The sequence below is a fragment of the Mustela lutreola genome, chromosome 2, assembly GCF_030435805.1.
Source record: "Mustela lutreola isolate mMusLut2 chromosome 2, mMusLut2.pri, whole genome shotgun sequence".
NCBI lineage: Eukaryota > Metazoa > Chordata > Mammalia > Carnivora > Mustelidae > Mustela > Mustela lutreola.
The window spans coordinates 108,673,235-108,686,890 of record NC_081291.1 but is presented as its reverse complement, the minus strand read 5'-3'; the positions used below and the strand labels follow the sequence as shown (position 1 = coordinate 108,686,890).

Sequence of the window (13,656 nt, the reverse complement as noted above, 5' to 3'; positions counted from 1 at the left end):
CATTTTAACATGGTAAAGGTTCACAGACCTTAAGTTTGATCTTAGCCCTACCACTTTTTAGTTTAACCAAGGAATTATTAAATTTTTAAGCCCCCATTTCCTGGCCTGTAAGGGTGGGTATCACCTGCACTATCACAGGGTTTCTGTGGGGAGTAAGATAACTCGTGTAGATGTCCAGCAAAGCACTGAGTACTGTCAGTATTCTGTGGCTGTGGTACTCTCTCAGCTCTGCTTCCAGTGGGCACAACTGTCAAACATGTATCACACCTATTACCAAAACATTAGTTACATAAGCACAGGCAAGTAGTAACAAAATGTTAATCTGCTACAAATGAATTCTGGAAAGATTCTCCAGAACAATTCCATCTATTCCTTTGCATTGCAGTGTTTATATGTACATATGTACATATAGGCAAACATTAATGTTAAATTTTTCAGTTTCCCAAAACTTTTAAAGACAACTTTTAGTCCCTTCATCAAGCAAGCTATAATGTTTGTATCTAAAAATGTAATTCTACAAAATTACCTCAGGGTATACCTTACATGTTGTTTTGTTTTTTGCAACCCTGATATCAAGACCTAAGCTAAGATCAAGAATGAGATGCTTAACTGACTGAGCCACCCAGGGACCCCAGCTTATACATTTAATTAATTAAACTAATGTTATAATCTGTGACTGACAGAACACTCTACCCATAAATAAGAGAAGCACTTGGTGTTTTTTTGTTTTTCTTTTTTTTTTTTATAAGTTTTTTCAGATTTTAAAATGTCACTTCCTAGGTCTGGGGTAGAAAAGTTAGATGGACAAACATTCTGGGTTTAGAGAAGAGAACACTGATTAATTTCAATGCTCTCATTTCACAGATAAGCTCAGTAGCTAATTAAGAAACTGGTTCGATATCCCCTTCTTGGTAATGATTATGAAGAAACTGCCTGACCATCTTTCTAAAAATAAAAGGAGTTACAATGATATAAAGACAAATATAGGCCAAATAACTTAATTGTTTAATCAAGCTGCCTGCAAAATTTATATAAATTCTAAAACTTATTTCTACTATGCATATATGTTACACACATTCCACAGATTTTTTAAATGGATTGACCAACTTACTCTGACTGTGGCTGCCATACTTCATACCAAGGTTGCTGCTTGACCCAAAAAAACCCCAAAGATTGAAATCCAATGCAGATGATGATCTGAGACAAAACGGAGAAGAGAAGGGCCCCAGATATAAGACCTGAGGGTGGTCTTTGCGCCACGAGTTCCTTCCAGGCAGGATTTAAACTCACTATAATGAGAAGGAAAAGGGGAGAAGTTTTTATCTATATAGTTGTTATGTAATACATAATCAGATTCACTTAGGAACTTAAATTCATTTTTGTCTAACAAATCTTTAATATGAAAAATGTCCAAAATCCAAGCCAAATGTCATGCATATTTAAGTCATCTGTAAAAGTAAACAATTTAGGCTTTTTCTAAAGTATCTCACCAAGTACTTTTACATTAGCCTACTGAATTTCAGAGAAATACCAGTACAAGTAAAAAGAATATTAAACATAAACATATAAACTATAACATTACCGTGCTTATATGTTAAGTTTATATGTTAACTATGTTTAAGAATTTATTTCTGAATATTTAATTAAAAAGCTATAGTAAAAAGACATATTTTCTTCCTCTTAAGACATTAACACACACACACACAAAGAAGACATTAACAAAGGTTGAAAGCTATATGAACAGTAATCAAAAAAAGCTTTGATAACTTATTAAGGTGATGTCCACCAAGTTTCTCTACTGTAACACTTCTGCTTTTCTTTTTGTAATTAGTTTGTAAAAAGATATATAAAAATCCTGTTCTTCATTAAACTTTGACTCGACAGTTTTAGTATTCCCTAAAGATTGTCTAACTCACTGGTTCTCAACCAACATGATTTTGCCCTGTAGAGAACATCTGTTAATGTCTGGAGATATTCGTGGTTGTCAAAACCAGGGGAGTGCTGCTGGCATCTAGCAGCAGGTAGAGACCAGAGATGCTCGTAAGCATCCTCTAATGCACAGAAAAGAAGCATCTGGCCTAAAAGGTCAATCAGATCAGTGTATTTTCATGGTTGAAGTCCATCATTCCTTCTATAGTTATCGGTTTGCATTTTCATCTAAGGAAGAGCTTTCTCTTCTCTCCCTACTTACTTATTTCTAATATGGACTTGTGAATTTTTATTTGATTAAGCAGGTCATATCCAATTACATCATTATTTATTCTGACATAAACAAAAGACCAAAATAAACCACTATCTTTTGTTTCCTCATATGGTCTACCTAGGGACATGGCATCACTTCCACCATACTCCTTCCAAGAATTCACAGCCTGAGTCTAATGAGACTACTTCAGACCAGACAAATCCATTTAACTGATTTCTCTTCTTTCATAAATGTCAACACCAAGATGTCCCCCAAGAAAGGCTGATGTAATATTCTGGATTTAAAAAGATTTAAGTGGGATGCCTGGGTGTCTCAGTTGGTTAGGCACCTGCCTTCAGCTCAGGTCATGATCCCAGGGTCCTGGGATGAAGCCCTGCACTAGGCACTCTGCTCAGTGGAAGAAAAAGATGGAGAAAGAAGAATAAAACAACGAGAGCAAATAAAAAAAAAAAAAAAGAATTTACAGGAAAGAAGTATGCCCTATGTTATAATTATTGATATAAATTTATCAAAGTTTAAGGAATTAATCAGAATTTCATATGCTTTTAAATCAATACTAAAGCAAATTACTCACTTGTAAATACCACTACCAAAATGATTGCCAGATCAATGAAAAGAAACTGGAAGTCTCCTAGGTTACTTAAGATCTGCAAAAGTAATTTTAAAAGCATAATTAGTTTTCAGAAACTATTTTTATACCACTTTCCCCGGCTTTAGATTTTTCTTCTCTGATTTTAGTTCCCCCACTCTACCGCGCCCCAGCCCCCACCATCAATAACAACTTTAAAGTAATATTTGGACCTGCTTAAAAATTAAAGTACATTTGCCTTTGATAGTAAAATCTTTTAAGCTTTTTGACAAGCTCTTACTTATTATATTCAACACCCTTGGAAATTAGTATCTCAAAGCTTCCTAATATCCATCTAACACCATCCCTTCTGATCCTTTCTACAAATGGTAGAAAGGGATAACTTCACAAAAACTCCCGGGGATGTCACTACTGTTTGTTTTGAGAAAATTCTAAAGTGAGATCACTTCAGTTATAAAATCTGATGGAGTACCTACAGACATCACCGTTTACAGTTTTCTCCAAATGCATAAAGTCCTACAAACTACTACTGAAACATCTTTCTCATTCTGGCCTTTTTCTGTAAATGTTTAGCAGAATTAACTACAAATGTGAAATATGTCACAGCTTAACATTTTGAAGAGCTCTCAGAAAGATGCCCAATCTGTGCTAAAGGCAAAAAAAATAAGAATACAATCATCTTTTACTCACAGAGCTTTAGCCAAAACTGTCAGCCTTAAAGAAAATGCTATTCCAGATTAATGAGATTTTCAATCTGCTACTCAAAATATAATAAACTAAAGGAAAATTTATAGATGTTAGTTATGTAAGTTCCCTAATTAGTGGATGCATACATACTCCATTTTTTTGGTTTAAATGCCTTAACAAAAGCACCATCTCTGTAAGCAAAGTCAGTACTCACGGAATATAGCAGAGTAACACTGAAGTACTGTATAATGCTGTACAAAGCCATGAATTTAAACACACAGAAAGAAGTCATTAAAGCAGCACGGCCTTCCCTGGGAAAACAAATGTTGGCATATCAATAAAAGCATCTGAACTCCTCTTCCAAACCACAGTAATATCCTGACTGATGAACATCAACATTCAACAGCTATGACAAAGCACTCTTCTACCAAAAGATCAAAACTAAAGCAGAACCTGAAAGAGATGAAGAGTAGCGACCCGCTGCTAATGAAGTCAGAGATCGAATATACTAACACAGCATCACAACGAATTTATATTAATTTCTATGATGATTTTTTTTCTACGTTAGCAGAGAACATCACAAAGAGATAATGTTGAATTTGTGCTACCTGATAAGGTTTGGCACACAGGAAATACTAGGAGTTTTGGAGGTAAAGGGAGACGCCACTGAAGCCTCGAGCTCTGATAACGAAATGCCTCCATGTGCCCGCTTCAAAGCCTAGTGGTTTGAAGAAGAAAAGAGGTTAAGTTTTTATAAATGTGACTTAGACTAAAGAATTATAAATCACAAAAACCATACTTACACCACAATCATTTGCACCATCACCGCACATCCCAACAAAGTAACTAGAAACAAAAATTACATTAAGATTTTGATTACCTTTTTAAAACAAACAACATTTAACTTAAGATTCCTCCTGTGTTATTATGAAGAGCTAATAGACTGAGACCTCCCCACTGGAACTAAATAATCTTTTTATCGCAAGGACTACAGGCATGTTGCTTTTGCAAATGGCATCAGCTTGCAAGTCAAATGACCTGGGTTATTGTCCCATTTCTGTCACAAGCTGGGCAAATCAGTTTATCATCTGGCATCTCAATTTCCTTATCTTGAGAGCAAAGGTCTTGGGTCTGTACAGTCTTTAGTAACCTACTTTTACACTAAAACTTAAACATAATTATTTATACAATCTATGAAGTCACTTCCACAAGCTGAGTAAATGAACTCTACCTTACAGATATTACCTGGAAAAGGAATTGTAGATATTGTACTTTATCTAAACAAATTAGCACATGAACCTCTTTTAAAAAGGCACTTCAGAGCTCTCACCTATCTGATAGATGACAATACTATATACATGAAATATTAGTTACCTTTCCAGTTTTGAAAATGACATTAAAATCCATAAAAATAATAATAAAAAAAAAAACAATACTTACTCTACATTTTGCAATGCTTCTATTAATTGTGTCTTCTGATCAGGTGCCATACGAGCAAACACAGTGCCATGCAACATCAACTGGAAAAAAATAAATTTCTTTAAAATACTGTTCACAGTTTATTCGTGTGAACACACACATACATAAACCCATGTCACTAACCTTAGGAGCAAGGTCTTGGAAATGTTCTAGTATCACTGAAAATGATTTTCCATTCATTGCAAAATGGTAACGAGTCACCTGAAGATCCTCTAAGCTATCATGGACCAGTTTAATTGGAATAGCCTGTGTATGAGACATTTAAAACAATATTTAGGCAGCCAGACCAAGTAATAAAATCCTATTTTAAATACATTTGATCTATGGGGCGCCTGGGTGGCTCAATGGGTTAAGCCTCTGCCTTCAGCTCAGGTCATGATCTCAGGGTCCTGGGATCAAGACCCACATTGGGCTCTCTGCTCGGCAAGGGGCCTGCTTCTCCCTTCTCTCTGCCTGCCTCTCTGTCTACTTGTGATCTCTCTCTGTCTGTCAAATAAATAAATAAAAATTAAAAGAATTTTTAAAATAAATAAATACATACATACATACATTTGATCTAGGGGTACCTGGGTGGCCTAGTTGGTTAAGCATCTGCCTTTGGCTCAGCTCATAATCCCAAGAGTCCTGGAATCAAGCCCAGCATCGAGGGTCCCTGCTCTGCAAGGGAGGCTGCTTCTCCCTCTGCCTCTACCTGCTCTTCCCCTGCTTGTACTCTCTCTGTGTCAAATAAATAAAATCTTTATTTAAAAAAAAAATCACATATATATTTGATCTAAAATGAAATTCTTTTATTTGATAATTTACATAAAACAATGAAAGTTTAATGTTTATTAAAAGTAAAAGGAAATTCAGTTTTAAGGTAATCTACCTATAGTGGTTATTTAAAAAACAACCAACCAACCAACAAAGGCTAAAAATCAGCTTCGGTATGAAATAACACATGGACTAAATATTATAGACCTCCTGCATCATTTATCATTACTTTTAAAATAGCTGCCTAGGCAGCTCAGTCTGTTAAGTGGCCACTCTTGGTTTCGGCTCAGGTCGTGATCTCATGGGTGGTGGGATCAAGCCCTGTGTCAGGTTTCTAGCTCAGCAGGGAGTCTGTTTGGGGATTTTCTCCCTCTGCCCCCTCACCCATTCTAACACACTCTCTCTCCTCTCTCAAATAAATCTTCTTTAAACGGTTAAGATAGGATAAATATCTGGAATTTTCATTCTTTAAAATGGTGCTTTTCAAGTTCGTCAGAAATCACAATTTGAGGTAGCTGGGTCTCATCCAGCCCTGATAAATCAATCTCTGAGGATGTGGCCCAGGTGTCTGTTTTCATTTATTTTCTGTTGTGTTGTGTTTTTTTAATGCACCACCTTTTATTTTTGCAGACTAAATTCAAACAAGCAAGCTTCAAAAAGGAAAATTCTTCTTGACAATACCTCTGAGTCAATTGGTGATGAATTACTGCACTGTGTTAGGGTGTCTGCATAATGCCAGTTTATCTTGGCAACTTTCCCATCCTTCGGAGGTAATGCTTCAGCAATAATAACTTTATCCTGAGGTAGTATCATTCCACAGTCTCTGGCCACAGAAACAGCAGTCAACATATTGTCACCTAATTTTCAAAATATTGAAAATGCATTACAATTAAAATGGAAACATAAATGTATTCAACAATGAATATTTATCAAGAATACCTACTACCCCATGACTGTGCTTGGCAAAATGAAGATAATGTACAGTATTACTCTTGAATCTTAAAAGACGACAAAAATCAAAACATACTTTACGAAGGAAGCCTCAAATAATTCAAGCACACATATGCTGAATAGTCATACCATTCTCACAATTACAATTTTTAAAGCCAGATACACTGTGATCTCTTTCGGGTCAGGCACTAGTAGTACCTAGCGACACCTGGAACAGTGCTGCACATGCACAGAGCAGGTGTTCAAAAAATATCTGTTGGAATAACTTAGGAGTCACTGGGTCTGTACAAGAATACCTAGTATCACAGGAAAAAAGGAACAGGTTCCGAAAGCAAAACGATGAGCCAGGTAAACAAGAATACAATCTTCACAAGATAGGAAGAGAAGATAGATATCCTCTCAGTCAGGAGGAGAGAAATGAAAAGAAGCCCTGTAAGGATAGGATCAAGAAAATATCCACACATGTGAGAGGCATGTGAAAGGTCTGCAAAGCCCACTGCTGCCAAAACTGAAGGGCAGCAGGATTTCTTCCCCCAATTCCCACACACTATTTCCAACGGTGGCCTCTTGTGACCAGACAGACCCCCTTTGGACAAAGGTCACAGTCCGTCATGGCAGGGAAAGAGAGGAAAGAGACAGAGATGGAAAGTGCTTTGAAGGATCAATCCTTAGAACCAAGGAATTGCTGGGATGCTAATAAATTTCTACTTGAGCTACATAGTGATAAGTTTGCTATTAGATGGATCTCAGAGTCTGAAACAAAAAAACGTCAATTGCTTTTTCCCCTTAAGTCTTAGTGAACACATAAATGAGCCATAGAATGACTATCTTAATTCTTATTATTTACTAAGAAAAAAATACTTAAGAGTTGCCACAATTTCACACAACTAAGGAATGGGAATTATCTAATATCAACAATATAGTAACACCAGAGAATCATTTGGATATAGTCGTCAGAAATCAAAAACCAATCAAACAATGGCTATTTTCACTAGTACACATTCAGGCAATGAAAATAAACATACTCTTACACATAAAAGTGTAATTCTAACAAACATCTATTAGTCATTTTCCATGCATCTGGTATGGTTCTAAAAATTACACAAGACCCCAAAACGAACAAAACATTCTCTTAACTCTCTAGAATCTTATGCTCTAGTACAGAAAACAAATCTTAAAAACAAACAGCTTACACAAAATAAAATAACTGCTATAAAAAATATATGATTAGAGGAACAACAAAAAAGAGCAAAATCTAAATTTTTACAATACACCCTTCACTGTTTTACTACTTCTATAAAAAGAATTTTCTAGGCCTCAGGAGAGTTCTGCAAAGTTATACCTTTAAAAAACACTCTGAGTTGAAATGGGGCAAGGTAGGATGGAGTCACTATATGCTTTTGTAACTAATCATTCCACAATATCCTATAACCTGAACTCTTAAGAGTCACATTCAATTTTTCCTGTGTCCTTTTATAAAGTCTAACCTGTGACCATGACAGTGCGAATGTTGGCTTTATGCAAATCTTCAAGTACTGCAGGGGTTTCTTGCTTTAATTTGTTCTGCATTACAATTAATCCCATAAAATCCATGTTGTTTTCAATGACATCTCTGCAGAAAAAAGAAATTTTAACACAAAATGGTTTAGCCCAGAGAACAAATACTTTTCTCTTCTTATTAATAAAGCAAATTAAAATTCCCATAAATTACAAATTGAAACATTTTATATGCTGAATAAGCCCTATATATGTGTGATCGAGCTTAGTATCTCAAAAAATTCATATCTGGAAAAATAATTCCCAAGAGGCATATTCTGAAATAAAACATTACCCTTTGAAATATGAGAAATAAGGATAACGTGAAAATGTTATCTTTTAAAACACTGAACACCTGAAGTAGTGAAAAATGTTCATCTTGTATTCTACCCACAAAATGAATGAGCATAAATAAATCTATACTTTACTGGCCCTCAAATATAACACAGCCTAAAATAAATGTTAAGAGAAAAGGAAAAAACTTGACCATAAGCACATTTAACATTGTTATACTGCATTCATTATTATCAAGCCTTTGATGATTTTGGAAGTGATCAAATTCTTTTTTTAAGATTTTATTTATTTGAGAGAGAAAGAGAGTAAGAGAGTACAAGAAGGGGGAGGGTCAGAAGGAGAAGCAGACTCTTCACTAAGTGGGGAGCCCAATATGGGGCTCGATCCTGGAACTCCAGGATCATGACCTGAATGAGCCTAAGGCAGATACTTAACCAAGGAGCCACCCAGATGCCCCTAAACTCTTGATCAAATTCTTGATCCTGGCAGTGTGATACAAAAACTATTTAGCAGTCTGACAATGAGCCCCAGAGATGGGGCTCTTACATTATTTATTAATATTCAGGGCACCTGGGTAGCTCAAACATTAAACATTGGTCTTCGGCTCAGGTCATGATTCCAGAGTCCTAGGATCGAGCCCTGCTTCAGGGTCCCCATTCAGAAAGAAGCCTGCTTCTCCCCCTCCCTCTGCCTGCTGCTCCTCCTACTTGAGCTCACTTGCTCTCTCTGTCAAATACATAAATAGATTCTTTAAAGAAAATTTCCTTTAAAAAATATTAATATTCAATAGCTATCAAGATGCTAATCCTTCAAAAGTTAAGTACCCACTCTGCACCAAGTAGCACTACTATTCCCTGGAAGGTCAAAGATGAAAAGGTATGATCCCTACCCTCAAGGGGCTTTTGTGGGAAAACAGACATGCTGGCAAAGAGATATATGCAGGGGCGCTCGAGTAGCTCAGTTGGTTGAGCATCCAGCTCTGCTTTGGCTCAAGTCATATCTGAGGCTATGAGATCAAGTCCCACACTTGGTACAGAATCCGCTTGAGATTCTCCCCAGTCTGCTCCTCCTCCCTCTCTCTCAAATAAATAAATAAGTAAAACCTTTTTAAAAAGTGTGCATGCAAAAATAACATGTGCTTCAGCATCATCATGGAGATGGCTACATTCTTAAGAAATCTCAAGCTACTGAGGTGCCTGGGTGGCTTAGTGGATTAAGCCTCTGCCTTTGGCTGAGGTCATGATCTCAGGGTCCTGGGATCGAGCCCCACATTGTGCTCTCTTCTCAGTGGGGAGCCTACTTCCCCGGCTCCTCTGCCTGCCTTTCTGCCTACTTGTGACCTCTCTCTCTCTGTCAAATAAATAAAAATAAAATCTCGGGGGGGAGGGGATCTCAAGCTACTAAAATTCTATCACAGAATTATTTTTTTCTTTTTTTTTTTTTAAAATTAGACTCCACACCCGGTAAGGAGCCCAATGCAAGGCTTGAACTCATGACCCAGACATCAAGACCTCAACTGAGATCACAAGTTGGACAACTCAACCAACTGAGCCACCCAGGTGCCCCAGAAATAACCCCCCCCACCCCGCCCCCGCGATGGAGAAAGAAGATTTGAGGTTAGGAACCAAAATTTCAGACTTCCAGTAAGAAGTGGTTTTTTGACACAAAATTCAATAAAGACACTTTAAGTACAAAGCTCTAGACCCTAAACAATCTTTGAAATATAATTTATAACTATGGGTAGTAAAGGTATTAAAGAATAGTTAAGAAACAATATAAAATGACACTGCTGGTGGTGATAGGAGAAATGAGCCTTTAGGTGAAAATGCACTTCAAGGAACAAATCTGTACCAATGTGAAACCCTGGGGTCCAAGTACTATAACCATTTTCCCATGACCTGCTAATTTCTGGCTACTACTGGTTTCCTAACAATAAAATGACACAGGTCATGGAAATTTGTCCTCTAATGAATGAACAATACAATATTCAACTCAAGATGTAAAAGTTCAAGCAGTAAGAGAAATGCCAAAACCTGCCCCTGTAAGACAGAATGGAAAGACAGAGAAGGTCTTGGTTTACAGATGCCAAAGAAGGAGAGAAAGAGAAAGCAGTAGAGAAAGAGAGAAAAGTTGACAGGGATAGGATATTCTGGGCAGAAGGAATAGCTTATTCAAGGGCATGGAAGGATGTCTGATTAGGACAGATTCAAGAACTACAGACAAATCAGTAGTTAGTCTTAAAGGGGAAAAAAAGGCAAAAGGTGGAGCTGTAGAAAAAGAAGAGCCTCGTGTGTCCTTCATAGGAATTAGAACACAGTATTTTACTGCACCTCCCAACTATACATATTGATCAGTCCCATCTGCTGGTTACTGCTTTTCTTTTTTTTTTTTTTAAATGTTCATGCTTAAACCACATCCCCCAAACATTCTGTGTAAACAGGCAGAATTCCTAACATAGCTTTCCTTTTAGCTATTGGGCTATCTGCTCCACTCCTTTAGTTCTCATTCAGAAAACCAGGATTCTACTATAAACACTGCCCTAACTCTTCAGGCTTAGGAATCCTCTGCTTTTCAAAAGCTTGCATTAGGACACTTTTACGAAAGACCTACATCAGTACTTGTTTTCAAAAACCCAAAGAAATCTGAAGACTTTTCACTTTCAAGAAAAAAGGGGGAAAGGCAAAACTGCATTCAGTATTTATTTTGCAGCAAGCCAATTCAGAAGCAGTGCATGCCCAAGCAGCTGGGAGTGGCCCTCCAAAGCTCCTTCCCTGGGTATTACAGTCAGCATCTCAGCATCAAGCCACATAGGTCTGAACTGTGCCTGTGAGCATCTTGCTCTATCTCGATTTATTGTGCCTGCATTAGCAAGACGTGTCCCAAGTTATGAGAGCTTAAGAGAGATTATTTTTGGGGTCTGGAAAAACTTAAGAATTTTTTCCACATAATGGTAACGGTTTCCTCGCTTTAATTATTTATATATTCAATTATTTATGTATTTAATTATTTAATTATTCCGGCTTATGAACAGCTTCAAAGGAACACTCTACTTTTGCATAGTAGGAAAAGGTGTAATTAAAAGAAGCGTTAATAGTCTGTAATTTAACCACTGCCCTATTGTTGTGCTACTGACACTATTTAAACCTGAAGGGGGGGGGGGTGTTGGAAGAGGGTGGTGGGGTTATGGACATTGGGGAGGGTATGTGCTATGGTGAGTGCTGTGAAGTGTGTAAACCTGGTAATTCACAGACCTGTACCCCTGGGGCTAATAATACATTACATGTTTATAAAAAAATTAAAAAATGATTAAAAAAAAAAACCTGAACCTGTGCGTAACTTGTGCATAACACACGCAGAAATAGCTCTTTAAGCTGGATTCCTAGAACTGCACTTGCAGGATTAAACTGTATAAGCAATTTAAATTTTGACAGGTACTACACATGTTCATTAAAATTTTCTCAAGTCTTCACTAACACTTGATATTATCAATCTTTTTAATTTCACGAACCTCAGGAGAGAAGTGATGTCTCACTGTGGTTTAATTTTGTAGCTCCCCAAAGAACTAAATAATGTACTACAATTTCCATTTGTTCATTGGCCATTTGTATGCCTCTTTTTTTTTTTTTTTAAGATTTTATTTATTTATTTATTTGAGAGCAAGCAAGTCAGCACAAGCAGGGGGAAGGACCAGAGGGAGAAGGAAAAGCAGACTCCCTACTGAGCAGTGAGCCTTACGAGGGGTCCTGGGATCATGACCTAAGTCAAAGGCAGACACTTAACTGACTGAGCCACCCAGGTGCCCTTGTATGATACCTTTTTCTGATTTTTTATCTGCTTCTATCACTTTCCCTTTTTCCAATTAAGTATTATGTGTTTTGTTTCTTTCCTGATGCATATTCCTGATGGTGAACTCTTCTAGTAGATGACGGGAGGCTATTTACTAGAATTCCAGGTAGGAGACTGGTATTAGAACCGAATGTTAAAAAGCTCTGGAGGCACTGTGGAACACAAATTGGAGAGAGGAAGACTAGAGAAAAGTAAATGTGATGATGGCAATGTCACTCGACCTTTGGGAGTTGGGAAAGAATACTGGCATAATTGGATATTGTGACTCATGAAACTCTGACCAAAATAATACTTGGCTCCAACCACTGGGCAAAACCAAGTAGATTCTTTGGGAAGAATAAAATACAAGAGAATTATGCTTACATTTTAAAACTGTATTCCTAAAACATGCCTGACACATAGCAGGCACTAGATAAATATTTAACAAACAAACTGGTAAGAGTCCTGAAGAGTTGTACTTGTATCTCAATCACCTAAAACAAAATACTGCATTAAGTGCAGTTGCATACATTCGACAAATATTTAATAAATACAACATACAAATTGCCATATATGACTCATATAAACGAACATTATTGGAAAAACTGTAGAAAAAACGTTCATCAACCTTACCTGCTGATATTCTGTACTTTATGCCATGTGAGTTTTGACTCTAATTTTCTGTGCGCAAGAGCAATCACACGGAAGCCCTGTTTAGTGTAATCCTCTAAAACTTTTTCAAAATCAACAGGAACTTTAAAAAGGAAAAAATTAATGTTATTGTTAAAATTGCAAATACAATCTCACCCAAATACCAGAATTTCACTCAAAGCCTAGTTGCTTCCTTACCTGTTTCAGGTTTACAAAGACTGGCAATGACCTCAGGTGCTCCTTTCATGTAGGCATCCATCTTCTTATCTCCCAGCACCCTTGCAACCACACTCATACGTTGCAAAGCAGAAGAAAATGGGAACTGGCGAACAATTCCTATCTCATAAATAGCCTGTGTAATTTCAAAAAGATGCATAAAGCATTTACTATTTTTTCAGAATTAAAGCAAGTACACTTAAGTAACAAGTAAACATTCTTTACTTACTGGAAGTTCAAACAGCTCCTAAAAATAAACCGAAAAGAAAAAAGAAAATACCATTTAGGTTCATTAACGTACTCAAGTTTAAAAAAAAAATGAAAACTTGATACATCCACAAAACATTACTTAAAAAATAGCAAGGACCTTTGATTATTTCAAACTCAGTTTTCAAGACTGCTTCTCTACTACCTCTCATTTAATAAAAATACATCCTTCAGTATTTTCAAATAATTTTGCTATCCTAAAATA

The 13,656-nt window shown here is 36.6% G+C and overlaps 1 protein-coding gene across 4 annotated transcripts in view; it reads right to left on the bottom strand.

Moving 5' to 3' along the window:
• Positions 1–13,656, bottom strand: part of ATP13A3 (ATPase 13A3) — a 92,173-nt gene that overhangs the window by 21,926 nt on the left and 56,591 nt on the right. For all 4 annotated transcript variants that reach the window (XM_059163108.1, XM_059163111.1, XM_059163109.1 and 1 more), the window contains 12 exons: positions 13,414–13,431; positions 13,167–13,320; positions 12,951–13,071; positions 8,150–8,274; positions 6,393–6,568; positions 5,082–5,204; positions 4,920–4,999; positions 4,283–4,325; positions 4,088–4,197; positions 3,694–3,790; positions 2,778–2,850; positions 1,112–1,289 (listed from right to left, as the gene is read on the bottom strand). In XM_059163108.1, coding sequence (XP_059019091.1) covers positions 1,112–1,289; positions 2,778–2,850; positions 3,694–3,790; positions 4,088–4,197; positions 4,283–4,325; positions 4,920–4,999; positions 5,082–5,204; positions 6,393–6,568; positions 8,150–8,274; positions 12,951–13,071; positions 13,167–13,320; positions 13,414–13,431 — 1,298 coding nt within the window. The remainder of the gene's footprint in view (positions 1–1,111; positions 1,290–2,777; positions 2,851–3,693; positions 3,791–4,087; positions 4,198–4,282; positions 4,326–4,919; positions 5,000–5,081; positions 5,205–6,392; positions 6,569–8,149; positions 8,275–12,950; positions 13,072–13,166; positions 13,321–13,413; positions 13,432–13,656) is intronic.